The sequence below is a fragment of the Podarcis pityusensis genome, assembly GCF_964106645.2.
Source record: "Podarcis pityusensis genome assembly, chromosome: 2".
In the NCBI taxonomy this organism is placed as follows: Eukaryota; Metazoa; Chordata; class Lepidosauria; order Squamata; family Lacertidae; genus Podarcis; species Podarcis pityusensis.
The window spans coordinates 61,493,450-61,521,146 of NC_138029.1; the positions used below are offsets into that span (position 1 = coordinate 61,493,450).

The 27,697-nt window shown below is 42.6% G+C and overlaps 1 protein-coding gene across 2 annotated transcripts; it reads left to right on the forward strand.

The window, feature by feature from the left end:
* The first annotated feature begins 276 nt into the window (after positions 1-276).
* Positions 277-17,177, forward strand: WNT8A (Wnt family member 8A). 2 transcript variants are annotated; one of them, XM_080996336.1, is made up of 6 exons: positions 277-314; positions 9,002-9,035; positions 9,254-9,392; positions 10,976-11,101; positions 11,433-11,575; positions 14,478-17,177. In XM_080996336.1, the coding sequence occupies exons 2-6, from the start codon at positions 9,021-9,023 to the stop codon at positions 15,045-15,047; spliced, it is 993 nt and encodes a 330-aa protein (XP_080852462.1). In that variant the 5' UTR covers positions 277-314; positions 9,002-9,020; the 3' UTR covers positions 15,048-17,177. The 2 variants fall into 2 exon arrangements, with proteins under 2 accessions (XP_080852462.1, XP_080852461.1); XM_080996335.1 differs by lacking the exon at positions 277-314 and adding an exon at positions 8,250-8,884.
* Positions 17,178-27,697: the final 10,520 nt, after the last annotated feature.

The window sequence follows — 27,697 nt, forward strand, 5'->3', positions numbered from 1 at the left end:
GGAGAACAGGTAGCTCTTGACTAGACTATGGAAGGACCTCCACACATCTAGGCAGGGACAGCGGGGGTGGGATGCAAATTCAGGATGCAATCATGTGGAGGCAAGGAAAACGTGTTCCACCTCTGCTCTGCTACAAGAAATGGGAGTACGTAATGGATTCTACCTGTTATTATACTGATTCATAGGTTACTTCCACTTCCAAGATGTAGTGATGGTCAAACAGAGTCATGTCACGAAGGCATACAAAATAACTGGGACGGCTTTTTTCATTTGGTTCTCTAACCAGGGCTTTCTGCATATTATAAAAGATGAAGGTAAGTTTTTTTGTTTTTTTGTTTTTGTTTTAAATTGTTATTTTTCGTCACTACCTCCCCGCGTCGGGAGTGGGTAATTTGCGCGCCTGCTGCCTTCCTTGGATGTGGTAGCCGTTTCTCAGGCTCCCTCTCCGGAATCGAACCCTGATTCCCCGTTACCCGTGGTCACCATGGTAGGCACAGAAAGTACCATCAAAAGTTGATAGGGCAGACATTTGAATGCGTCGTCGCCGCCACGGGGGCGTGCGATCGGCCCGAGGTTATCTAGAGTCACCAAAGCGGCCGGGCAAGCCCGGGTTGGTTTTGGTCTGATAAATGCACGCATCCCCGGAGGTCAGCGCTCGTTGGCATGTATTAGCTCTAGAATTACCACAGTTATCCAAGGAACGGTGGGAGCGACCAAAGGAACCATAACTGATTTAATGAGCCATTCGCAGTTTCACTGTAACGCCCGTGTGTACTTAGACATGCATGGCTTAATCTTTGAGACAAGCATATGCTACTGGCAGGATCAACCAGGTAGCCGCCCTGGACCCTCGCTCGTGGGGGACGACGGGTCTCGGTGGTCGGCGTCGCCGCGCCGCGTCCCGGGGCCGGCCCCTCGGCTGGGACCCCGCGGGCGGGCGGGCGGGCGGGCGGGCGGGAGCGGAGCCGCCCCGGCTCCCCGGGCGGGGACCGTCCAAGGGGGCCCGCGACAGGCTGGGACGACAACAACTGGGACAACAACAACGCAGCCGGGGGAGTGAGAGAAGGATGCACTCGCGGAGACGAGCGGGCGCCGGGAGGACGCGGACGCTGAGGGGACAGCGGGCGCACGGCAGCCGCGCCATCGTCTCCGGCTCGGAGGGCCCCTGGACCCCACCCCGACGCCGGGCGGCGGCGGGCGAGGGGACGCTGTCAGCGCGGCGGGGCCGCGGAAGGACGGGACGGGATGCGGCGGCAGCGCCGCCTGGGAGCAGGCACCGCGCCGGGATCGGGTCGCTAAGCGAGGGCGCCGGAACGCCGGACGGACGCAGGGAGAGGAGGCTGCCGCTCCGCCTGAACGCCAGTCTCCGGCCGGCCCGCGGAGGGCCCTCCCCGACGCGACCGTCGCTGCCCGGGAGGCAAGATGAAGGTAAGTTGATGGCAGGAAGTAAGAGTAATGTCACACTTCACTTTTGAATTTCTCCTTTGGGGAGGGGAATACTTTTTAAAAGGTCAAGCTTTTTTAAAAAAAATAAACTATAAACCTTATTGATTAATTTCAAGGAGATAATATTAGAATCATAGAATTGTAGCGTTGGAAGGATCCTGAGGGTCATCTGGTCCAACCCGTGGGTGTAGTCAGGGGGGCAGCTGCCCCTCCCCGGATCAAGTAAAACAATAGAAATACTTAACTAACTGACCAATCACATCAGTTCTGCCCCCCTAACAAAAATCCTGCCTATGCACATGGTCCAACCCGCTCCAATGCAGGAAGCTCAACATATGGTTCCCCATCCAATTTGAAACCATACCTGCTTAAGATTTTTGCAAATGCTCTAGTAGTTTTATTACTACACCACTAGGATGGTTATCAACACCCTTCTGCACCCTTTCCTGAAAATCATCTATAAATTAAGGCTGTTCTCAAGTTAGGAGAATATAAATTTCAGTCTTAGGCACACAACCACTCTTCCTCAGATGACCTGTGCAGATCAGTACTGCCCCTTCCCTACTTATCAAATAATCCATCTGATGACATGGGAGGGGCAATTTGTTCCCTTGCCTTCATAGGAGAGGTTTAAATCTCTAGGCTGAGTCCATCTCCACTATGGTAATTGTAATACAAATCGCCTTCTCCTCCCTCATCAGATTGATTGATGAGGGAGGAGGGGGGCAATTTACATCATCAGGGTGTTGGACTGTGCCTACTTTTTTGCGTCTGTCACTAACAAAATTGGTGGGGTTTAGGGGGATCTTTAAAAAAAGAAGTGAGTGATGGGGCTGATTAGCAGCTGGGCTTCTGGTTAGCCATCACTGCAGCTGAAGGAATTTGGTAAATATGGTGCATATGATTTTTACAAGGAATTTCACACAGAAGTCACTGGGGTAGCAGCATTGCAGAGGAATGTGCCCAGATTTTATCAGTTAGGCCACTTATCTGCTTATTGCAACCTTCTCGAGAAAAGAGAGGATGTCCATTTTGGAAAAGCATAAAGGGGATATCTGCCAGTCAGTTGGTCAGATTTTTTTTATTTTTTTGTAATAAAGGGGGTGTCCTTCACATTGTCTAAAACAATAACATTCTTGGGTTTAATGTTAGTAGTGTCCTGCTAACATTACCTAGGTTGATGGCTATCTGACCCTAGGCTATAGACTGCCACCTATCAGACGCCCTACTATGATGAATGTTTAACATAATTCAATTTGCACACTAGATACGTCTTATCATAAAGCTTCAGTCCATCCCCAAAGGTTCAGCCCAAAGCTGCAAATTCCTGCTGATAACATTTCTATAGAAAGCTTCTTTGGGGACCTAAGACTGCTGGGACAAACAAAGATAAGTCATGTGTTACTCATGGTCACAGAACTAAAGGCATTTCATTGTACAGCAGGTATAATTGTGGAGAAAGACACATTCAGTTTCAATTTTTTGCATATGATGTATGGGAGATTTGAAGGATACTTGTTAGAAAGGAGACAGTAAGACTTCCACCTGCCCTATTAGCCTTGCCAGCTCTCCCAAACTCTGCATCTAAGAAGTAACTTCCCTTCCAATTGATTTAACACTGTAGTATTATAAACTGGGATAGGAGAGATAAAGATATCTCAAGTACCTCAACCGGTATTATAGCCTTGAGCTGCAGTTGCTGTTTGTGCCATCTGCAACAACCCTACTAGTACCAGGTCTGCTATTTGGACTGCAAGAGAGCAGTAACATAGGAGTCAGCAGTCATTCTAAATCCACAGCATCTGTAAACACCTGGAATCTGGATGTCCTGGTGCCAATAAATTAATCACAGGAAAATACATTGGGAGTGGATGCAAATTTCTCAGATCAGAAGTCCAGCCTTTGGAAAGATATTTGAAAGTTCCAATGATTGTTTTGAACTCTGTTTTGACATAATGTTTTGAACTAGATATATATTCTGATAGGAGATGGGTGAAATATTTCATGCCACATATTTGCACACCTTACTTCTAGATCGGGGTGGAGGGCCTGTGGCCCTCCTTCAATATTGAACTACAGTTCCTATTATCCCCAGTAATTGGTCATGCTGGCAAGTGTGATAGAATCTAAGAATATCTGGAGGACCACCTTGCCCCTGTCTTGCATCCTCTGAGGCTTGGGTGTGGAGGGATTCCATTCATGAGATTGTCTACTAACAAGTTGTGTTTAAATGCCCTATTCAACAAAGCAATTTCATCTATAAACATCCAGCGGGAGTCTCTCAGTCCAAAGAAGCATCATACTAATTGAGAAGGAAATGTTCACTGTGGCAAAAGTCTACAGGAAGGGGGGCGGGGAGGAGAGCAGGTATAATGCTCACTATTTATGTAAAATTAGGTTTCCAACATGTGTTTCAAGCTGGTGGTCTTCAGGGTCCATATAATTACACATCATTAATAAAATTAATTACACCTCACCACTATATTTTGTGAACAAACTATATATATATATATATATATATATATATATATATATATAAACACAAAAAAACAAACAATGGATAATGTTAAAATGATAGTACTGAATGTAGGGTTGATTACAGTGCAATTCTATAATATCTACCAAGGAAGTTCAGCAGGGACTCCTCTCAGGTAAGTAGATATGGGAACACATATTTAGTGCCTTTAAATGGGAAGATAGCACATTGCTCTTGAATGTCTTCAGATAGCCATCTCCAATTATATGTGACTACAAGTGGTTAAGTTGAAAACAAAACAGTGCAGGGAAATGAGTCATCCAAGAAACCTCCCCCACCCAGTTGTGAGTTTCTGTATACAGTACAAATAAAGTATATGGCATCACACATAGGGGATGTATTCTGGCCTCCCATGGAGAGCAATGCAGATGAACACAATAAAAAAAGGCCTTGTTATATGTCTTCACGGAAGGGGAGAGTCTTTCTAATTACCCAGGTGTTGTTGTTATTGTGGAGCTTTGCAGTGTACGATCTGATGCCTGGGCAAGGGAGCAAAAGTTGGATTTTTTGGAGGCGTTCCCTCTCCCTATATATAATTTTCAAATGTTCCTCTCCACTTTTCACACATTTGCGCCATAGCGGAATAGTTGTAGCTATCATTCTATTCAGTTTCTGCCAACTATCCCAACCGTATATCCCTGACACAGTGAGACTGCCATCTTGGACACACTTATCTGAGAGTAGCTCCTATTGGAATTATTTTGATTTTATGAGTAAACCTTGATAGAATGTGGTTTCTCATGGCTGCATGTAGTTTCATCATTTTTTCTTTTTTTATATAGTTTTTAAAATCGTTTGATTATAGGAAACAATTAATATTCCAAAATAGCATATACAATACAACATGAACACAACTAAACAGTATAGCTGCATATAACAATTCTTTATAACATCAAATCCAAGGTGCAGGTAAGGAGAAAGATCTCTGTTATATTTTTGCATTTAGGCAATACAGTACAGGGGACTACCTTGTAAAACTTATTATGTCCCAACTCCTGACTGCTGTTATACTTTCACCACTTTTTATTGACTTTTATTGATTTTTATTGTATTGTTGGGGACTCTAAAGTGGGAGTGCGGAACATGTGGCCCGCCAAATGTGGAGGTTTCATTTGACTTAGAACAATACCATTATCATCCTAGTCAAAGGATGAGGAACCTGTGGTCCTCCAGATGTTGTTGGACTCCACTTTCAATCAACCCTATCCAGCATGGCCAATGGTCAGGGATTATGGGAGCTGTAGTTCAGCTACATCAGGAGGGCCTCGGGTTCTCTACCCCTGTCCTAGTCAGTAGGCTGCTTTTCAGTAGATCTTCAGTAGATATAGGGTTAGGTTTGCCCTGTTAAGAAGACAATTTCATAATCCTCTTGCCACCTTTTCCCTGGAAGAGAACTTCTGCTTTTTCAGTGCTGCACCACAGGAAGAAATTCAACAGTTGAAGCCTCCACTATTTCCCTCCATGGTAGGAAAAGCAACTCATTGCATTGTCCAACAACATTGTGAGAATGAGAGGTGGGCTCCCTCTTCACTACCAAAAACAAACTATCCTTTCCCTCCAAGGGCTTCCCATTGCTGCTAATCACTTCATCACCGCAGGGCTGTGAAAAGCCCAGATTGCAACTAGATTAATTTACCAAAGACAGTTAACATTTTTATCAGAGGAGTCAGCTACATTCCACTGAAAGTGTCTGACTGATGTTGAACAGTCTATGAAATGCAACCAGGACTCATGGGTTTCCAATGAAATCTGACACTCTGCAAAACTTACCTTGCTTCAGGCTATGAAGAATGTCGGCATTATTGCTAGTCTTCTCAGTTTATTACTGTTTATATATCGCCTTTCTTCTGCAATGGAAATCTAGGCAGCATACATGGTGTTTCCTGGTGGTCAACCATCCAGGTACTGATGAGACCCGAACATGCTGAGCTTCCTTGAATTCCTGGGTTCAGATTCTTACACAGCACTGGAGAATCATAGAATTGTAGAGTTGGAAGGGACCCCGAGGATCATCTAGTCCAACCCCCTGCAATGCAGGAATATTCAGTTGAACATGCGGCCCTTCTGATGCTGGGTACCACAATGGCCTCGGTGGATGTGCCTGATGGGAAATGGAGTCCAGCAACATATTGAGGGTCATAAGTTCTCAACCCTTGATGTAGACTGAGACTGAGTACTAAGATAGATGATCCAATGGGTCTGGATTTATCTACAGAAACTTCCTAGACACCTAATTTAGAAGTCTTAAGTCTTCATAAAGATATATCTTATCAGAATGCGCCTGCAGCTATGAATTTCTGACACAATTTACTATTCAAGTACTTAGTGATTAGGTAATTGTTTTTGGCAAAATGCAATGGACGAACACAAACAGAGCATAAAGATTAGATAGATAAGGATTTCAGACTTTTAAAACTATTTTTTTTTTTTTTTTTTGGAAGGTGCTAAATAATGACTTTTATGCGAAAACCCTCTTCAGGTTCGCCAGCCATGTTCCCATCAAGCTCTTTATTATAAACAGGCCCTTTCCCGGGCTCTCTGGAAGGAGAGCTATCTTCCCAGGATGTTAATGATTAAGAGAGTGACTCCAGCCAGAGTTTTGTCTTCCCTGCAGGAATACATTCACTCTGTGAAAGCTCTGGGCTCATTAAGAGGTATTTTGCATTCATTACATTCTCACTAGCCCACTGTTTTAATCCTCTGGTTGCAAATGTTTGTTTGCAGCTTTGCCAGACTGGCTCCAGGTTTCCCTTTCACATGATCTTGGGTGATGATAAGTTCCTTCTATTGCTTGCTAATAAACTTGGAGTCAAGGGGAAATTGTCTTTCAGAGGGAAGGAGCCCTGGGCCTGCCCTGGCCATGTGGCTTATGCTGCAATATGGAACTGGCTACCAAAACATCTGGTGAAATGTTTCAGTGATGCCTCGTTTCATAGGCAAGGAATTTTACACTCTTTGTATGTGTATATGTATGTTTTCATATTTATATCCCACCTTTCCTCCAAGAAGGTCAAGGTGGTATACATAGTTCCCCTCCTTCCCATTTTACCTCACAACAATCCTGTGAGGTAGGTTAAACTGAGAGATACTGACTGGCCCAAGGTCACCCAGTGAACTTCATGGCTGGTTTCATATTATAAGAAGTGGTGTCTTCTGTTTCACAAAAGTTGTACTTTTTTTTTTGCAGAGAGATTCCTTGAGAACAAGTTTAATTGCAGATACTTGAACCACTTTTTCTGGAGTTATTTAATGGAGTTTGGTTATGTTATTCCAGAGTAAATTGTTTTAGGAGTTCAGCCAAGTGGTACTAGTCCTGGGTTCATATCCCAGCTGTCATTAGCTCAGTTAGTGATCTTGGAAAAATAATTACCGGTATCATTTTTTCATCCATAAAGTGGGAATTAAAGTCATCTGCCTCACAGAGTGATTAAGAAAATAAACAGGTGAGTGAAATATTAATAGTTTTTAGAAATCAAATGAATATTGCCCTAACTATAGGATGGGCATTGCGTCTCATACAAATCATGTCTGATGGAAACTTAAGAACAGAGGTGAACTTTATCATAGTTATACTGGCATAGGGAGCCAAAAACAGGATTTATCCTGCAAAATACTCAGAAAAGCAGATTGTCGCTAAGCTTTTCACTAAATAGTCTTTCAGGAGTTAGATCCACTGAACAAAGGAACACTTGCTTCTGAGCAAACATGCATAGGCTTCCACTCTAAAATGAATTCCCCCCCCAATGCCAAATGATGCTCCCACTCACAGCTTTCCATAGGCCCAGAAGGCAGTGTTCTGTGGCAGCTGGAAAGCTAATCTATTGCATGATGAGCTTAATAAATACTTTCCTTTTGCATATGCTATAGAAAAGTCAATTGACAATTCCTAGTCACTTCTGCTTTAGATGTTTGTATGCAAGGGAAGATTCCCTGAAATTGCCAGGGTCTCTATTCTGCTTGTCCAAAGTCAAGTTATAAAGAACGGATGGGCTTTTGTGCAAAAAAGTACAATCACCAGCTTTTATTTTCTGGAAGGAACCTGTTGCCTTAAGCTACTGCATGCTGAGGAGAAACTAATTGGGTAAAAGCAGGATTGCCAAAGTGCCTGGCCAAAGCTGGTACTGATACTTTTGAATGTTCTAAGCCTTAGAATCTGCTGCTGCTTGTTTTTGGGTTTTTGTTTTTTTTTTAATCCTAGCTGAAACCTCAAGTCTATGGCCAAATCCACAGCACATTAACTGTGGGATGGCTCCTGCAATGGCTATTGGGACTTCATTGGAATCATCAAGCATTGTAGCCATTTTCTCCCCAGAGAGAGAAAAAATAAAAATAAAATAATAGATCCTGATTTTGGGGGAATGGCAGAAGAGATGGTGGTGAGAGACCTTGGCTAAGGAAGGGGAGGTGTTTGTTTGTTTTAAAAGAGAAAGCAAGTGCACTTCAGCTAAAGTCAAAAGCCCCCTTAATTGAATTAAAAGTTCTCTATTGTTAGGCAAGTTTGCCATTCTTCAGAATCACTACAGAGATTCAGATGGCAACTGCCTCCCGGCCTTTTGAAGTGCACCATCAGGCGGTTCCTTTGCTATCTTTTCAACCATTGGATCAGAAGCTCTTTTATCATTGGGCAGCAAATAGACGCCCTTCAGGAGCTCAGCTTATAAATAACTTGGGATTTTGGTTGCTGTAACTTTCTTTATTCTGGATTATCTCTCATTTGGCATAGAAGAAAAGGATCTTAGCTGTGTGTCCTCCTCCCCGCTCCTATCTAGAAAAAGCCTATGTTGTCTGGGGGGGAAAGCTTTTGGATCTGCTAGTGGAATACAGAGTCACCATGAAGAGGGGCACCTTTGCCATCCTTACTGTTATAAGAATTTACGGAGAGATCTTCAGGATATCAGCATGGTAGGAGTTCAAGCCTCACTGCTACTTGGTGGTTGCCACCCACTTCAAAAAGGATGGCCTTAAAATTCTGTTCAATGAGCTGTTTTATTGTTGTTTTTCTCTCTTTCCCTCCTTCAGGTCCGTGAACAACTTTTTGATGTCAGGAACCCAGGTAATTTCCACCCACCCCTTTTCAGTATTGTGAGTTTAAATAGCTTTCAACCTAGTCTGCTTGAATGAAGTACCCACATCTGCTGATACAAAGCTACAATTCCTGTTGCAGAGTGGAGGGGAACTAGATAGAAACTGGCTGTTTCAAGGATGTTGGGGGGGGGGGTTGAGAGAGAAAAAATAAACACCTCACGTCACCCCTTTTTTGGTCTGTTAAAGGCATATTTGACATATTCGTCCAGTGTGGCTGCTGGTGCCCTACGTGGAATTGAAGAATGTAAGTACCAGTTTGCCTGGGAGCGTTGGAATTGTCCTGAGAGTACCCTGCAACTCTCCACTCACAATAAGCTGAGAAGTGGTAAGTGGATTTCCGCATGTCCTTTCCTACAGACAGGTCTGTCTGGGTTCTGTGGTGGGCAACTTCTAATGAGGAAATGTGGGCTTCTTGGCAATGTCAGGCTTTGATCCTGGAATGTGTGAAGAAATGAACAAACGAAAATGCTTTTGGAACACATTCAGAGTTTTTTTTTTTTTAATGAATAAGCTATCATTTATTGCATCTCGTCCCACCCTTCTTCTAAGGAGCTAAGGCTGGGGCACAAAGTTCTTTTGCACTCCTTTTACCTTTCACAACAACAACAACCTTGTGAGGTAGGTAAGGCTGAAAGTGAGCAACTGGCCAAAGGTCACCTAGTGAGATTCGTGGCTGAGTGGAAATTGGAAGCAAAGTTTCTTCAGCTCTTGCCTCACAGTCCACCAACCTGGCTCCCATTTCCATCACCACTGAAGAACAGGGAAAGTGCTTCCAGATCAGGGGGTACTTTTTCCCTGAGAGACCTCTCCCCCTCAAAAAATAACATTGGATTTAGCCAAGAACATATCTATTTATTTTAAAGCTACAATCTCTCTTCCTATTTATCTTGTTTTTTAAAAAATGTCAAACTATCTTACAAAATGCAAATGGAAGGAATCCATCTCCAGAATAAGAAGAGCTAAACAAACAAAACAAAAACTGCTGTGTTTTTAGAGAATTTCTGATATTTTATTATTTATTGTTATTTCATTTTATAATACTGTTTTAAGGCCCATGTGTTTGCCGCCCTGGACTTCTTTAGGGGGTGGGTGGGATATAAATTCAATAATACATTAAATGGATGGGTGCAATTCTGTGCCAGTCTACTCAGAAGTACATCCCATTGAATTCAATGAGATGTACTCCAAGATAAGAAGGTATACGATTGAAGCTTCAACAGTAATACAAAAATAAGTGAACTGCTGCGAGTACCAAATGCTCCAGAGGTACCCTTAGTTTTTATAAGAAATAGAGTATATGGTGTTTCAGCTCCAGCTTTCTGAAAATAATTACCAGCTGAAGTGCCTAGTACTGTATCTTCATATTTAGGTGGCTACATTTTTGTTTAAGAATAGTTTTATTGTTTTTAGTTTGAGTCTGTATCTTTGGTATTTTATCGTATTGCACACTGCTTCTGTAGCTTTTAACTATAAAGCGGTATATAAACCTGCAAAATAAATAAATATTAGCAGCAGCAGCTTTATTTCCCAAGAGCTTTTAGAACAGTACCTTCTCTGTACTTTCACCAAACAGGCATGCCAACTTTGTATGATATGACTCTAAAGCAAGATAGTTTACCAGCCCAATAGCTGGGATATAAAAGTTGTGATCATAGACTTTTTGTTTCTGTGTTAAATGATTGTATATATTCCATAATGCTCTGATGTTAGTGATACACAGACCATGTTTAGTGCAGAAAAATAAAACCTGACCTAATGCTTAGTTCCAAGTATTATATATCAATGCTCATGTTATAGTGGATTTATAAAAGGGATCTAGAGACCAGGAAAGAGTAGAAGAAGAAATGTAGGGGACAATTTTGACCTTTTCTTTTCTTTTCTCCTGATGCTGACTGGTCCTTCTTTCAGCTACCAGGGAGACGTCTTTTGTTCATGCCATTAGCTCAGCTGGCGTAATGTACACTCTTACCAGGAACTGCAGCATGGGAGAATTTGAAAACTGTGGCTGCGATAACTCAAGAAAGGGACATGCAGGTGAGACCTCATCTTGGTGGGCATAATTCTGGTATGAGTTCATTACGTATTGCTTTGCTTTTCACACTTCTAGGTGGCAGAATCTCCATCTCCACGCTTTGTGCCAGCTGTTTTTGGTTGCTAAGTCTGGCTTCCCACTAGCATGAAAGATACAATTCAAACTAAATTATAATTAAATTATATTTCTTAGCCCCTACTTTCATTCCGGTCCAAACCTGGCTACTACCCCTTTCCCTGTTTCTTCTGTGATACCTCCATGTGCTCAAACCCATTTCTGTTGGAAGATTCATACCAGAACAGTTTGCAAATTATGTTATTTTTGTCCCCCCAGGTGGAAAAGGATGGGTTTGGGGAGGCTGCAGTGACAATGTAGAATTTGGTGAAAGAATCGCCAAAAAATTTGTGGATGCTTTGGAGACAGCGCATGATACCAGAGCTTCAATGAATTTGCACAATAATGAGGCAGGGAGACTGGTAAGTGAGAAAATATGTAGTCTTCATTTGAAAAATACTTCTTTTAAAATGTGTAAATGGCCAAAGAGAAGAGTGACCTGAGAGTCGCCCCTTCAGGCTGTCCTTTTCTGAATAAGCTGACTGACTCACTGATTTCATGGACTGACTGGAAATAAGGGTTGCTCAACATTGAATGCGGGCGGAGTCACCTTATCAGGCCCTCAGGGTGAATTCCTGATTAATTTTACCTGCTTCTTATTTTCTGAAATAGAGATGGGGCATACCTAATTGTTTTAAGCAGGATAGAGAAACTACCACTTCAGTGGGTTACTTTAAAAACAAAACAAAAAACCCCTTACAATTGTATTCATTTGTATTTGGTTGCAACAAAACAAGAAAATAGCAGTAAAAATGTATTTATTTATTTCATAAAATTTATAGACCGCTTGATTGTAAAAAACACACACACCCTTAGAGCAGTTGACAAAAACTAGAGAGAGTAAAATCAGGAAAAATGTACAACCCTACTTTAAAATATACCAAAGTTAAAATGCTAAAACAGATTAAAATCACCTCGTTTTCTAAGCATCTCGATTGGTTTGTCTAAATAGGAATGTTTTTAGCAAGCACCGAAAAGAGTACAGGTCTCAATAGGCAGGGAGTTCCACACTGTAGGTGCTGCCACACCGAGCAGTCAAGTTCTTACAAATGTGGAACGGGTATTATGTGGCGCCTGTAATAGTGCCAATTTGGCTGAAGCGGTCGAGGTATGGCATAGGTATGGTAAAGTGATCTCATAGGTAAACTGGTTCCAAGTTGTTAAGAGTTTTATATACCAAGAGCAGTGGGGGTTTTTTCCTAAAAAAAAATGTTTAGGGGTACTCTCATTCTGCACTAACAGCAGATTCCAGATTAAGCACGAGGGGAGCCCCACATAGAGTGCATTGCAGTAATGCAGTAGAGTGCATTGAAGTAACCAATGCATGAACTATTGTGGCAAGGCTTTCCTGGTCCAAGAATGGCCATAGCTGTCGAACCAGCTGCAGTTGGTAAAAGGCACTTGTAGCCACAGAGGCTACCTGAGCCTCCAGTGACAGAGCTGGATACAGAAGCACCCTGAAACTGCTCCTTCAGGAGACAAGCAACCCCATCTAGACACAAAAAACAAAAATATACACTTTGCTTCTATCCATATGGCTACCAGACCCGTAATCAGCTGAGCAAAATTGTTGCCTGTTCTCTGTTAGGTGGATCAGTTTTCTGTTCTAGGCTCTCTGGTCGTGGTTCAACCTAGTGGCTTGAACAAGTCTCATTATGACTCCTCCTCACTCTGTTTCAAAACAAGGGAATGTTTTTACACAAAGGTGATCAGTTCTGTTTGATTAGTGTGATGCAACTGAAATTTGAAAGAAGCAAATTTCTGGTTTAATCTCTGTTTATATATAACATGACTTTAAACAGTTTGTTCTGTTAAGCAAATTTTTGGGTGCAATGAAGATTAACCTCTTAGGCAAAGGACTAGCATCCTATACATTCCTGATAGAAACATGCCAGTCTTGAGTATCTTCTGGACTGAAAATTCAAACTGCAATTCTATGCCTACTGGGGAGCAAGCCCCACTGAACACAGAGGAATGATTTTTGAGAAACATGCATTGGATTGGATGGCATGCTGCTTCCATCTAAAACAACTCCACATAATTAGGAAATTTAGCTTCTGGAAAATAAATACTGAATGAGAGTTGATAACTTTTAAGATGTAGTGAAGCTTCTGACAGCATTATTCCAAATATCGATCACCAAGGACCGGTGTTGGCATGCATCATGGTGAGCCCAACATGGTTATCACCGGTCACCAGCTTCCTTTATTAAGAAATAAATATTAAAAAGCTTTTAATGGCATGGTGCTAAACCCAGGGCTATAAATGGAAGCACATTTTGCTTAGGCTGCAGGTGCTATTAACTTAATTTCCCCAGAATTACTACTATATTGGGGTCTAGGGGCATTCTGGGTAAATTAAGCCCTGATGGGAAGGAAGACAGTTGCTGTTTATCATGCACTTTATACCTGCCTAAATTCCCTCTCCTACACAACTTTTTAAAATGTGAGCAGTGCTTTTTTTCTAGAAAAATAGCTACTGGTACTCACTATGAAGTTCTTAAAGTAAGTGCTACACTTTTTAATAACAAAAAAGAGGTTTTGATACTGCGTGTGGCGCTGTGGGTTAAACCACAGAGCCTAGGGCTTGCCAATCAGAAGGCTGGTGGTTCGAATCCCCGCCACGGGGTGAGCTCCCGTTGCTTGGTCCCTGCTCCTGCCAACCTAGCAGTTCAAAAGCACGTCAGAGTGCAAGTAGATAAATAGGTACTGCTCCTGCGGGAAGGTAAACGGCGTTTCCGTGCGCTGCTCTGGTTTGCCAGAAGTGGCTTAGTCATGCTGGCCACATGACCCGGAAGCTGTATGCCGGCTCCCTCGGCCAATAAAGCGAGATGAGCGCCGCAACCCCAGAGTCGGTCATGACTGGACCTAATGGTCAGGGGTCCCTTTACCTTTACCTTTACCCTTGAGTACCCCCGGGGGAAAAACCTGCACTGGGTCCTCTTTTGCTTGCAATAAGGTGTCCTCCAGATGCTTTTTGACTCCCCATCAGCCACAGTCAGGAATGATGGGAGCTAGAGTCCAGCAACATCCGAAGGGCACCTGTTGGCTTCTCCTACTAAGGGCAAATGAAGATGGCCACTATTACAGCTGCCTTGCCTGGTGCTTCTCTTCTCTGTGTCTCACCGAATGTTATGGCCCACATCCTCTCTCTGCCCCTTGCAATTTACATCAGTGTGGAACTGGGGGGTGGGCACAGAGGGCACATTTCTCAGGCTCATTCCAGACTTGGTGTTCTTAATTGTTCTCCTGTCTCTCACCCAAGGCTGTAAAAGCAACCATGAAGAAGGTTTGCAAATGTCACGGGGTCTCAGGGAGCTGCAGCATCCAAACCTGTTGGCTCCAGCTTTCAGATTTTCGAGAGACAGGAAATTACCTGAAGATCAAATACCGCCAGGCTCAGAAGCTGGAGACAGACAAGAAGAGAATGAGAGCGGCAAACAGTGCAGACAGTCGTGGAATCACACTCGAGACCTTCAGCACCCTGCTATCCGGTGAACTTGTCTACTTGGAGGACTCTTCTGACTACTGCGTCAAAAACATGACCTTGGGCCTCCGCGGCACCGAAGGACGAGAATGCCTGCAAGGCGGTACAAACCTGTCCCAGTGGGAGAAGCGGAGCTGTAAAAGGCTCTGTTCAGAGTGTGGGTTGAAAACGGAGGCTAGGCAGACAGAAACAGTCACCAACTGCAACTGCAAGTTCATCTGGTGTTGCACCGTGAAATGTGAACAGTGCAAAGAAGTAGTCACCAAACATTACTGCTCCAGACAAGACAGCTCTTCCTCCAATAACACTCGGAGGCGAAACAAAGGACGCAAACCAGCAGCTGTCTAACTACTACCTATGACAGCCTTCCAGCGAACTGTTAAATGATCACATTTCAGGCATACAGTATTTTTTTACTTGGAGTATCCAGAAAAGCTTTATAGATTTGGACCATGCTTACCCAAGTCTCTCCCCCCCTTTATTCTGGACACATCTTCAATTTGACCAATATTTGGAACAAAACTGGTACTCATTTAACGTATTTGTGCCGCTCCCCATCCCCCACAATAATATACTCCACGCCACCTCTGCTTCAGGTACCTATTTCCCTACTCTCACACAATTTAGAGCAATATTCTGCCCTATAAGGCATCCCAATATTATAAGGATCTGTGGTCCTGGCTGGAAACTGGGATTTTTGAGTGTTTTAACTTTTCTCTGGTCTGTAAGGGGGACAGGCTGTTGGAATAAGATAGCCACATATCCCATACCTTCCAGGAATCCACGGACATACGCAAAAAATAATAAAACTAGGAACCCCCAGAACCAGGCCCCCCAAGGAGGAAAGTGGCGCAAGGGCTCTGGCAGGGACCTAGAGCCCTTCCCCACTTCCCAAAGCCCAGTGGGAGCTAAAGCCCGAGAGCCCTCACGCTGCCTTCCGAAAGCTGGGGATCACAGCTTTGCGTAGGTGGGGTGAGGGGAATATATAAATGGAGAGTGGGTTTCTGCTGCTCTCCATTTATTTATTTATTTATTTATTTATCCCCCTCCCTCCCCAAACAAAGCTGCGATCGCGTAAGTTAAATAAGCGTAAGTTGCAAGTTACCTGTATGCTCCTTAAGCTTAGATTGCATACTTCCAAGGTTTTCCAGTTTACTTCTAAAGCTTCATAGTTAGCTGTAAGTGCACTTGTAGTCACTTTATTGTCTGTTTCTGGTTGAAAAGCCTTCCTTTTTAGAAGTACCAAATGCAAAGGTATGAAGTTCAGATTTCAATATTGTCAAAGCTAAATTTGTAGAAAAAATTTCCCCAGGTCCGGTTTACAAAGTCAGGGAAAATCATTTGCCATTATTATGGAAATGCCTGATGGTTCTCTTGTGTGTGCAGCTTGGTTCCCATTAATATTTTCTCATGTGGTTGCAGTAGCACAGCTGCTTGTGTGTATGGAAATCTGAACGTGTGAACTGTTGCACAGTGATTTTCACACCCACCATGTGACGAGATCATGACGGAATTAAGTTATGTGGGATCTAAAGCAATAGGGACTTAATGGCCATTGTGTTTTCAACAAGGTAGGTTTTTGCGTGTGCAAGTTATTGCATGTATACGATGTATGTATCTCACCCCTTCAGGCAACCCAGTTGCATGCAAATTCCACCAAAATAACACTTGATGGAGAAATATGGGTTGTCTGAATCCTTACAACATACACTATGTTTATTCTTGAATGTATCTAATGGAATTCACAGGAAAGTGTAAAGAAGCAGCTTCTTTGTAATGCTGCATGTGCATCGAATGTAAATATATATATATTTTTAGAATGTGAAACATATGCACTTTTTGATGTGAGGAATTTAGAGTCCCTAGTTCTCCCTGAGCTGGAGGTGGGGGGAGTACATGTCTGGGCTAAACACTTCACACTGCATGTGGTGCTGAGGCTCACATGGCAGAATATCTCTTCATACCAAAAACATTAATTTCATACAGAAAACTGTCTCATAGAAGAAGGTTCACATGCAGACTTCGTTCAAAATACTAGTTTTCTGTATGCAAGCTGTGTTTCTGTATGGAGAAGTGTTCAGTCAGAGGAGCTCTTACCCAGGGTCTGAGGTGGTATGGCAAAGATCCAGTTTTACCACCTCACTTGAAAATAAGCCATATTACCCCCCCCCCCCCCAGTTAGAATACACCTACTTTCCCCAACCACCACAAGGGTGGCTTTGTGGACAATATTATGCTTTACCTTCTATGCATTTTAAGTATACTTTTCACAAAGTCATTGCAGTGGATAACCAAGGAACTTTTAAATCTCTATTTCTAGACGAAATGGTGTGCTTTGGTGTCCTTTGCCACCTAAAATCACAATAAATTCAGCAGCTATCAATTTGGTGCTCTTTGGTAGCTGATCAACATGTCCTGTTTTGAAGTGATTGTTATAAGACAAGTGAAGCTGAGGCTTATTTTGCATATTATTTTGCAATAAACCCTTTTTTAAATAAACCTAATGTTTTCTTTTTGATTTTTTAAAAAAAGCTGCTTAAAGCTTACTTTTAAAGTCTCTGTGTGTACCATGTGGAGATAGCTATATACCTATGCACACACAATAATGCTACCTTAAAAAGAAGCAGCGGGGGTGAAGAAGGTTGCTATGGCTTGGATAGCAGCCCACAAAATTAAGCCAGACAGTGACTCTCAACAGTCCCTTTTTCTTTAGGATATAAATTGGGCAGAATACTAGATTGCAAACATTGGCCCAGTAAAAGTAAATTTCCCTTGTGCTTTAATTTGTCTATTGTCTAATGTTCTTCAAACAATGCCGGCTCCAATTGTGTTTGATGTGGTAAATATCAGGGCTTGTTGCAAAATTCTTTATTCTAAGGAACAAGATTAACCCTTTGAACTGGAGAGTATAAGTGAAAACTTGGAGGCAGTTGTGAATGTATCTGTGGGCTCCCTGCTGTTTGCTCCTATAAACAACCTGAAGACATGCATGCCTGGGAGGGCAAGAGGAGACACTGGCTTCAGCCAAATTGGCTTCTTGATTAAATGTGTATTCCAGATCTCTTCCTGGATTCAGCTGATTATTTTGGTGCCTCAAGAGGCTATTTCCCCCCACAAAGTTAGCCGTTTGCCATGTTAGATATTTGATAGATGACCTGTGTCAAAGAACAGCTAACTTGGCTAGTTCTCAATTCCTACTTTCCCCCTTGGGATGCCAGATATTTTAAAGTAGGTCTGACCACATGGCTCCAAAGGATAATAACTAATGGGTGCCTGATGCTGGACAAGATGGGCCTTTGGCCTGATCCAGCAGGCTCTTCTTCTTTTCTGACAGCTGAACATGCTTTTCGACAATTTTGAGTCCAGCATTCTGTTGTCATTTCCATCAACCATCACCCTTGGTACACGCTAAGGGTTACAGATGTTGACATGGCTAATGCTTCAAGCTTCAGAGACTGTATGATAAAAAGTATGCTGCTTACTTCCAAATGGCTGCATGTCATAATTGAACTATATTGTGAGAGGGATACAACCTGAGCCTGTAACCACATTATTCAAGTGGAGACAGGAGGGCCACTGTGGGAACAGGAACAGCCCCAGTATTACAACTTCTCTCCTGGGTTTGACTGGGAATATGTGTGTGTTACGCAACTGCGTTTCCTCTGGTGGTTATTATCCCAAAGTAATTTTAAAGACCAACGGATGGATAATTATCATAGAATATAGTTTAGGTTACATTACTCTTCAAGGTTAAACCAATGGTTAAACCTAAATTTTCACCTTACTCATGTGAGCAGAGATGGGCAAACAGCAAATTAAAGGTTTATATTAATATCAGAGAAAGTGATTGCAGGAATATTTCCTCAGGATATCTGTGATATTTGCAAGTGATCATAGGGGACCATTGCCACTATTTGCTTAAGAAGGGCAGGCAAGCTGAATGTACCGTGGCAGCTGCCTCTTCTCTTATATCCCTAGCCATCTATATGGACCATTGGTTGGGGAAAACAGAAGTACACCTGATTAACAATCCACAATTTAACTAAAGAAACACCAGAAGATTAATTTCTGCTGTCAGCAAAGCATCCTGCTATATTCATTCTAGGTTTGTTCCTTGGTGCCAATGACACACTAATGATGGGTTGTTGCGTTGTTGTTTTTACCCATCTTAGAATAGAGACAGAAGAATGTATTTATTTTTACACCATTCATTTCCTGCATTTCCACATGGGGTTAGCAGTTGTATGAAGTGAATATTATGGCTCCCAATGCAAAGGCTCTCCATCACTCAAGCTGACATCTCCTCTCTTGAGGAGAATAAGTGACCTTTTCATATGCAGCTTAACTAGCCGGTCACACCACAACTAAATTGGGAAAAGCCATGGGTCACATCAATTCCTGGAGGCCTTAAAAACAAAAGTGAGAGGCTCTTTTCAACTTGCAAAAAAACAAAACAAAACAAAGAAAAACCTCCCTTAACATTACAAAGTTAGAGGGTTGTAATTGCCATTTCTGATAGCCTCTTTTCCAGCATGAGCAGAGGCAGGTGCACAACACAAAATGGTGGCTAGGGGGTAATTATCAGCTGTGCAGGATTTTCAAAGCAGTCCAATAAAAGTTTGATGATGCCCAGAATTAAACTCAAATGAGGATGTGGATGAGGGTTGACCAGATAGCTGAACTTAAAAGAAAGCGATATAAGAGTCCCTTTCAGAGGCATTTGAAAATATGCAGTGAAAACAGATGATGGAGGAATGGGATTTGGGTGCATTAGTTCTAGCTTCTGGGTCAACTTCAAAGACAGCCCTACATAGAATGGATTGCAGTAAGCCAATCTGAAGGTTACCAGCGTGTGGATAGCAGTGGTCAGGCTATCCCAGTCCAAGAAATGGTCATAGCTGTCATATAAGCCAAATCACTCCTAGCCACTGAGGGCACCTGGACTTTTAGTGAGAGAGATCTATCCAGGTAATTAACCACTTAATGGGGCTTGGGAACCATCCCACTCCCAGAAGGCTTCTGTCCTGTCAGGATTCAGATTCAGTTTGTTGGTTCTAATCTAATCTACCAATGAATCCAAGCACCAGGCCAGGGTTTGCACTGCCCCTTCCAGATCACTTGTTAAAGATAAACAGAGCTAGGTATCATCAACAAAAGGAAGACACGTTGCCGCAAGTCTCCCAATAACCACTCCTAATGATTCTATATAGATGATAAATAGCACTGGGGACAGTAGTACCCCTTGGCTCCCCACAGCACAACTGCCTGGGGTCTGAACTATAATCACCCAATGTTATTCTCTGAAATGGACTCTGGACTGGACTGGAACTAATACAAAACAGTGGCTTGAGCAAGTTCAGGAGGATACCTTGGTCAAGGATTTCAAAAGGTGCTGAGAGATCAAGTAAGAATAAGAGGGACACAGTCCTCCTGTCCTTCTCCTCATAAAAGTCATCCATCAGAGCAAGGAAGGTCAATTCCAGGTCCCTCCCTCCTCAAAACCTACTCCCAAGCACATGTTGTAAGATATAATTTCTTAGTTCTTAGTTCTTTCTTACTTTTCATAGGTGTGTCTTGAAGGCAGAGGGGCAGGGTAATGTGAGGAAATGGGTGAACATGTCTTGCATGCTATTGGACAGTCTAGGCTTTGGACCAAACTTGCATCAAGTAAGCTCTGCTTCTATGCATCACCAGCTAACATACAGGAGTTTTTCTACGGTTCTTTCAAGATTCTTTACTGCTTAATTCAACAACATAAAGCACTTGAAATTTGCACTGCTGGCAAATGAATATGGGCCTATTTACAATGGACATAATACTCCAGGCCAGCGATATTTGAATCCGGATTTCAAACATGACAAAGTTTGGAAGGAACAAATCAGATTCAAGGTAAATCTCCCCTGCTATCTTTTAAATGTGCAGCCATCAGCTGATGGGGTGTATGCTACCTTTCAGTGTACTTAATCAGGAGCAAGAAAGAGACCAAGAGAGATACTGTAGCTTTATCTCATTATATCACCAGAGAACCATCACAAATCACTGTATAATTCCTTCTCTGACAGTTGGAAGCACTAAATTGTGCCTCTGTTATCCAGAACTCCCTAAACTTACAAATACAGGCCAGAAACTTTAAAGAGAAAGATAGTGTAAATCATTCTAGAGGAGGTCTACAAAAATCTTAAGACTTCCTGGCCTGTAATAGTAATAATAATAATAAAGGGTCACTTAACAATGAGGAATCTAGTTTACAGCATCCTTCTGGGAGAGATTGCCAAAGATAAGGGTGGTGGTGGTGGTTATGGAATTTCCCTCAACTTTGGCAGCACTGACATAGAATCATAGAATCATAGAGTTGGAAGAGACCACAAGGGCCATCGAGTCCAACCCCCTGCCAAGCAGGAAACACCATCAGAGCACTCCTGACATATGGTTGTCAAGCCTCTGCTTAAAGACCTCCAAAGAAGGAGACTCCACCACACTGCTTGGCAGCAAATTCCACTGTCGAACAGCTCTTACTGTCAGGAAGTTCTTCCTAATGTTTAGGTGGATTCTTCTTTCTTGTAGTTTGGATCCATTGCTCCGTGTCCGCTTCTCTGGAGCAGCAGAAAACAACCTTTCTCCCTCCTCTATGTGACATCCTTTTATATATTTGAACATGGCTATCATATCACCCCTTAACCTCCTCTTCTCCAGGCTAAACATGCCCAGCTCCCTTAGCCGTTCCTCATAAGGCATCGTTTCCAGGCCTTTGACCATTTTGGTTGCCCTCCTCTGGACACGTTCCAGTTTGTCAGTGTCCTTCTTGAACTGTGGTGCCCAGAACTGGACACAGTACTCCAGGTGAGGTCTGACCAGAGCAGAATACAGTGGCACTATTACTTCCCTTGATCTAGATGCTATACTCCTATTGATGCAGCCCAGAATTGCATTGGCTTTTTTAGCTGCCGCGTCACACTGTTGGCTCATGTCCAGTTTGTGGTCAACCAAGACTCCTAGATCCTTTTCACATGTACTGCTCTCAAGCCAGGTGTCGCCCATCTTGTATTTGTGCCTCTCATTTTTTTTGCCCAAGTGCAATACTTTACATTTCTCCCTGTTAAAATTCATCTTGTTTGTTTTGGCCCAGTTCTCTAATCTGTCAAGGTCGTTTTGAAGTGTGATCCTGTCCTCTGGGGTGTTAGCCACCCCTCCCAGTTTGGTGTCATCTGCAAATTTGATCAGGATGCCCTTGAGTCCATCATCCAAGTCGTTGATAAAGATGTTGAATAAGACCGGGCCCAAGACAGAACCCTGTGGCACCCCACTAGTCACTCTTCTCCAGGATGAAGAGGAACCATTGATGAGCACCCTTTGGGTTCGGTCAGTCAGCCAGTTACAAATCCACTGAGTGGTAGCATAGTCAAGACCGCATTTTACCAGCTTCTTTACAAGAATATCATGGGGCACCTTGTCAAATGCCTTGCTGAAATCAAGGTAGGCTACATCCACTGCGTTCCCTTCATCTACCAGGCTTGTAACTCTGTCAAAAAACGAGATCAGGTTAGTCTGACATGACTTATTTTTCAGAAATCCATGCTGACTATTGGTGATCACAGCATTCCTTTCTAGGTGCTCACAGACTGTTTGCTTAATGATCTGCTCCAGAATCTTCCCTGGTATTGATGTCAGACTGACTGGGCGGTAATTATTTGGGTCCTCTCTTTTCCCCTTTTTGAAAATAGGGACAACATTTGCCCTCCTCCAGTCTGCCGGGACTTCGCCTGTTCTCCAGGAATTCTCAAAGATGACTGCCAGTGGTTCTGAGATCACATCTGCCAGTTCTTTTAATATTCTTGGATGCAGTTCATCTGGCCCTGGAGACTTGAATACATCTAAACTAGCCAAGTATTCTTGTACTATCTCCTTAGTTATTCTGGGCTGTGTTTCCTTTGCTGAATCATTTGCTTCAAATTCTTCAGGTCGGGCATTGTTTTCTTTATCGGAGAAGACTGAGGCAAAGAAGGCATTGAGGAGTTCAGCCCTTTCTGTGTCCCCTGTTTGCATTTCACCATCTTCTCCTCTGAGTGACCCCACTGTTTCTTTGTTCTTCCTTTTGCTACGAACATACCCATAAAAGCCTTTTTTGCTGCTTTTAACCTCTCTAGCAAGCCTGAGTTCATTCTGTGCTTTAGCTTTTCTGACTTTGTGTCTACACGTGCTGGCTATTTGTTTGAATTCCTCTTTGGTGGTTTCCCCCCTTTTCCATTTTTTGTACACATCCTTTTTTAATCTTAACTCAGTTAAAAGTTCTTTAACTGACAAAGATTAAAATCAGGAGGTAAAATGTTTTTAAAATAGAGCAATAATCCAGAGAGAGAGAGAGACTGCGTGAGCTGGCATAGATTCAGAAAATACAAAGTACTCCACCTGTTGATGTTGAGCGCTCTCTAATTTTCATTTCCCCTTTGCTCCCATAGAATCCTCTTTTAAGGGATAGCTCTCACTGAGGCAGTCGGTCTGTATCTGGGTGGGCTGTACCACTTCAGACTCACTGCCTGTGGGAAGCTCCCACGTTCAAATTAGGAAAATCACCCCCCCTTGCAAAGTGGAATATCAAGAAGGGCTCTAGGTTAGATGAGTGCCTCACATGCTAGTTTTCTATCTAAAGCTTTATTCTGCATGAAGTACATTCAGGACACAGGCTTACCCCCTCAGTGAGAACTAGGCCTAGCCAGCCTTAAAGAGTGCAGAAAGCCCAGGCATTTCTGTTCCTTGTTTTTTTTTTAAGACAATAGCCCTGTTCAGAGAGGGCGCAATTTTGATGGTGGTGGCCCCTTCTATAAACCCAGCAACCACATGCTTATGTGTTAACCATGGTTTACTTCTGCAGTGAGCAAATAGTCCAGTACAGTGGTACCTCTGGTTACAGACTCCGCTAACCCAGAAATAGTACCTCAGGTTAAGAACTTTGCTTCAGGATGAGAACAGGATGAGAGCAGCGGCAGCAGGAGGCCCCATTAGCTAAAGTGTTACCTCAGGTTAAGAACAGTTTCAGGTTAAGAACGGACCTCCAGAACAAATTAAGTTCTTAACCTGAGGTACCACTGTATTTGTAATTGTTCTTCTAACCCAGGCTTCCTCAACCTCAGCCCTCCAAATGTTTTGAGACTACAATTCCCATCATCCCTGACCACTGGTCCTGCTAGCTAGGGATCATGGGAGTTGTAGGTCAAAAAAACATCTGGAGGGCCGAGGTCAAAGGAAGCCTGTTCTAAGCTGTTACTGAGTCCAGTTTTCTTAGCAGTCTGTTAGCATTATTTGGAACACATTATGCAGACTTTATTTTCAACAGAGCTTGGTTGATACCCACACAGTGCAGAAACAGGCTTCTCAGGATGGGCAATATGTTTCATTCAAATTAATTTCTTTATAAACAGCAGCAACAACAACCATAAATTACTTGAAAACTATCAGACTGATTCTAAATGTATGACCATGAAGAGCTATCATTTTATATGTGCATAGTGCCATAGGAAATTAAATGAGAAATTGCTTCCTCAGCCCTTTGCACTCCTTCAGATTTGAGATGATGGCACTATTCAAGGCAAGCAGTAAGGTGCCTGTTCACTATTTGCAACACAAAGCCATGCATGGTCAAAACTCTGTTGGCCATTTTCACATATTTACATAGAAAACCCTAGAGGAAAATATACCATGGGATACCCTAGTTTGGCATAACTCGTTAGGAAATGAATTAGCTTGCAATAACCTAACCAATTAGCAGGGTTACCAGACACAAATTAAAAAATAAGATTCCATGGCCTTGCTCCTGTGTTTTTTCACAACAACCTGACACACTGACATTTATCAGATTGCTTTGTCCACGGTTCCCTTTCCTCCGCAGGAGAGCAATGGCTGGCTGTTGTCTTATGAGTCTGGCAAATGGCCAACAGCATCTATTGCGCCAGAAGACAAGAGTGACATGCAGCAGGAACAATACAACTCTTACATGGTAACAACCCTTAAAGGTAAAGGGACGCCCTGACCATTAGGTCCAGTCGTGGCCGACTCTGGGGTTGTTGCGCTCATCTCGCTTTATTGGTCGTGGGAGCTGGCGTACAGCTTCCGGGTCATGTGGCCAGCATGACTAAGCCGCTTCTGGCGAACCAGAGCAGTGCACGGAAACGCCGTTTACCTTCCCGCTGGAGTGGTACCTATTTATCTACTTGCACTTTGACGTGCTATCGCACTGCTAAGTTAGCAGGAGCAGGGACCGAGCAATGGGAGCTCACCCCGTCGCGGGGATTTGAACCGCCGACCTTCTGATTGGCAAGCCCTAGGCTCTGTGGTTTAACCCACAGTGCCACCCGCATCCCATGGGAACAACCCTTACATGGGAACAACTTTCAGAGTCATAGTAGTACAGCAAAAAAACAAGAAGTCCTGTAGCACCTTAAAGAGCAACACATTTACATTCCACTTGATTAGATGCATTTTATACTTGCAGGAGAGTACTGGTAAGTTGAACTGAAATTGGTGGACCTCACTTTCAAGTAAACAGGGACACAAAGATAAGTGCCAAGGTCTGGGCACTTGACCTGGTTATGCAACTGTCCATTGGCACTGAGCTTGGAAAGGGCAGTTATAGGCAAGTATTAGAATCTGAATATAGTTATTATTCTATTTCGTACAGAATATAAAATGCTGTGTTTTTTTCTTTGCTATCTAAACATGTAATACATTTTATATTTACAAGACACTTAATCCAACAAGAGGACAGAAAATTGGCTGAGAAACAAAAAGAGCAAATATATTATCTGAAGAGCAAAAATATTATCTGATCTGATAACAAAAAAAAAAAAGTGAGAGCCATAGCTTGATGGCAAATTGATTAGCGAAAATCTTATGCAAATTTTGAATTCTAGCCAAGCCCCGTCCTAGTCTTGATTTATTCCAATTCAGAATAAGGAACATCCATGTACATTCTTTGGGGATTCTGAAATTCTAGAACATGGCATTTTAAAAATAAAACACTCCCACACAAAACATAGGATATCAGGGCACCTTAGAGAAAATGAATTGGTTTTTAACAGAATAAGCTGACCCTCAACATTTTTGCATAATGCAAGCCTATAAATTTGAAATAATTATCTGCCAAAATGTTCCTTCTTATAAGGATGTATATATAAGAATAGCCCTGGTATATGCAGGCCTTACTCATTTACATTTCAGTAGAAACCGATGGCATTTTCTCCATCATGCAAGGATTTTGGGGTACTATAGTTGGCCTTATGTCCACGTAAGCACATAAACTGGCTCCAATCCTATGCATACTTGCCTGAAGGTATGCCCCAATGAACACAGCGTAGCTTATTTCTGTATAAGCGTGCACCGTACTGCATTAGTAAAATGCCAGCAGAAATCGTTCTACAGTTGCGCTTAGTTTTATTCGTGGCCATAGTGAAAGAGACATTGCAAAACTAGTTTTCAGGCAGGTGCTGTGAAGAGCAGAAACAGGCCTTCCACATTTTAGCAGCTCGGTTTGTGGCTATGGCTTTTCACAGTTCGTTTGCTAAATTAGGTATTATAAAAATAGCTGGTGTGATTGAGAGGATGTGTTAATCTCCGTGGCTTTACCATTTCCCTGTAATGACTGTTTTATGTTGGGTACATGGTAAAATGTTTTATGGTGCAGGCAGGAGATTTATCCACATACATATGCTAAAGGTTCCTTGGAATGTTCTCACATAGAGAGCAAAGAGCCCTCAGCACAGAAACGAGATGCATTCAAAATATTGCTGTCATTTGTACTCCCAACACAAATGCCACCCAGCAAGAAGAAACTATTACAATCCATAAACCAATGTCAACTAGCCCAAATAAATGCAGCTTCTAGCTTCTGTTCATTTACTTATACAAATTATATTGCTCCTCCCTCCTTCCGTTAAGGACAGAATAGTAAACATATTAAACATAGTAAACTCTCTCTCCCCACAAAATGCATCACTAGAAATATATTTAAAATAAAACAAAAAGGAATGCACTATAGAATCATAGATTTGCAGAGTTGGAAGGGATTCTGAGGGTCATCTATTCCAACCCCCTGCAATCTCAACTAGATTATCCATGACAGATGGCCATCCAACCTCTGCTTAAAAACCTCCAAGGAAGAAGATTCCATCACCTTTCGTGGGAGTCTGTTCCACTGTCAAGCAGCTCTTATTGCCAGAAAGTTCTTCCTAATGTTTAGTTGGAATCTCGTTTCTTGTAACTTGAATCCACCAGTAGTTTTCCTACCATTTTCTAATAGTCAACAACTGAATTCACTATATAGCAGATGCATCCTATTTCTATTCAGATTGATGGCATTTTTGATGCTGACCTCAATGGGATGTGATTGACACTTTGCAGGAATGTTGCTTTTCTTTCATTGCTTCTGTGCTTACTCAAAACTCAAATGGTTTGGGTAATATCTTTGATTTGAGGAGTTTATAACTGAAGTTACTCAAGCCAAACATTTATGTGACACAAGACATAATCTGAACTACATATGAAGTTCTACATATTTACTGAGAGTTCCACTGAGTACATTGGGGTTTTACGCCACATGTTTACAGGAGTACATCCTTAACAGTGCAATCTACTAAGAAGCAAGACCCACTGAATGTAATGGGATTACTTCCAGGTAAGTGAAGACCAGATTACAGCCTATTTTTTTCTGTGTCCAATGCAGTAACCCTTCATGAAATTACTACCCCGGGAGATCTTTTTTACACTGCCATTCTGCAAGGGGGAAATTCATGCCATAAAACTGGAGACATTTTCAACCCTTTAATGTTCTCATGATGAGAGGTATCATTCCCCCATTTGTCTGCAAGCTGTTCTTCCCGCCCACTTGCCATTAACTGCTGCCACAATGCTGAGAAGAGCAACAAGGGACTTCCCTCTGAGTTGATGGTAGTGTCACTCTATCATGAGCTAGCAGGGGGTAGTACCACAGCAATTTGGTCAGCAGCCAT

Coding starts and splice junctions, on each gene's coding strand:
- WNT8A (XM_080996335.1), top strand. CDS start 8,814: ATGAAGAGGGGCACCTTTGCCATCCTTACTGTTATAAGAATTTACGGA. Junction 9,393..10,975: donor TCACAATAAGCTGAGAAGTG/GTAAGTGGATTT, acceptor TCCTTCTTTCAG/CTACCAGGGAGACGTCTTTT. Junction 11,102..11,432: donor CTCAAGAAAGGGACATGCAG/GTGAGACCTCAT, acceptor TTGTCCCCCCAG/GTGGAAAAGGATGGGTTTGG.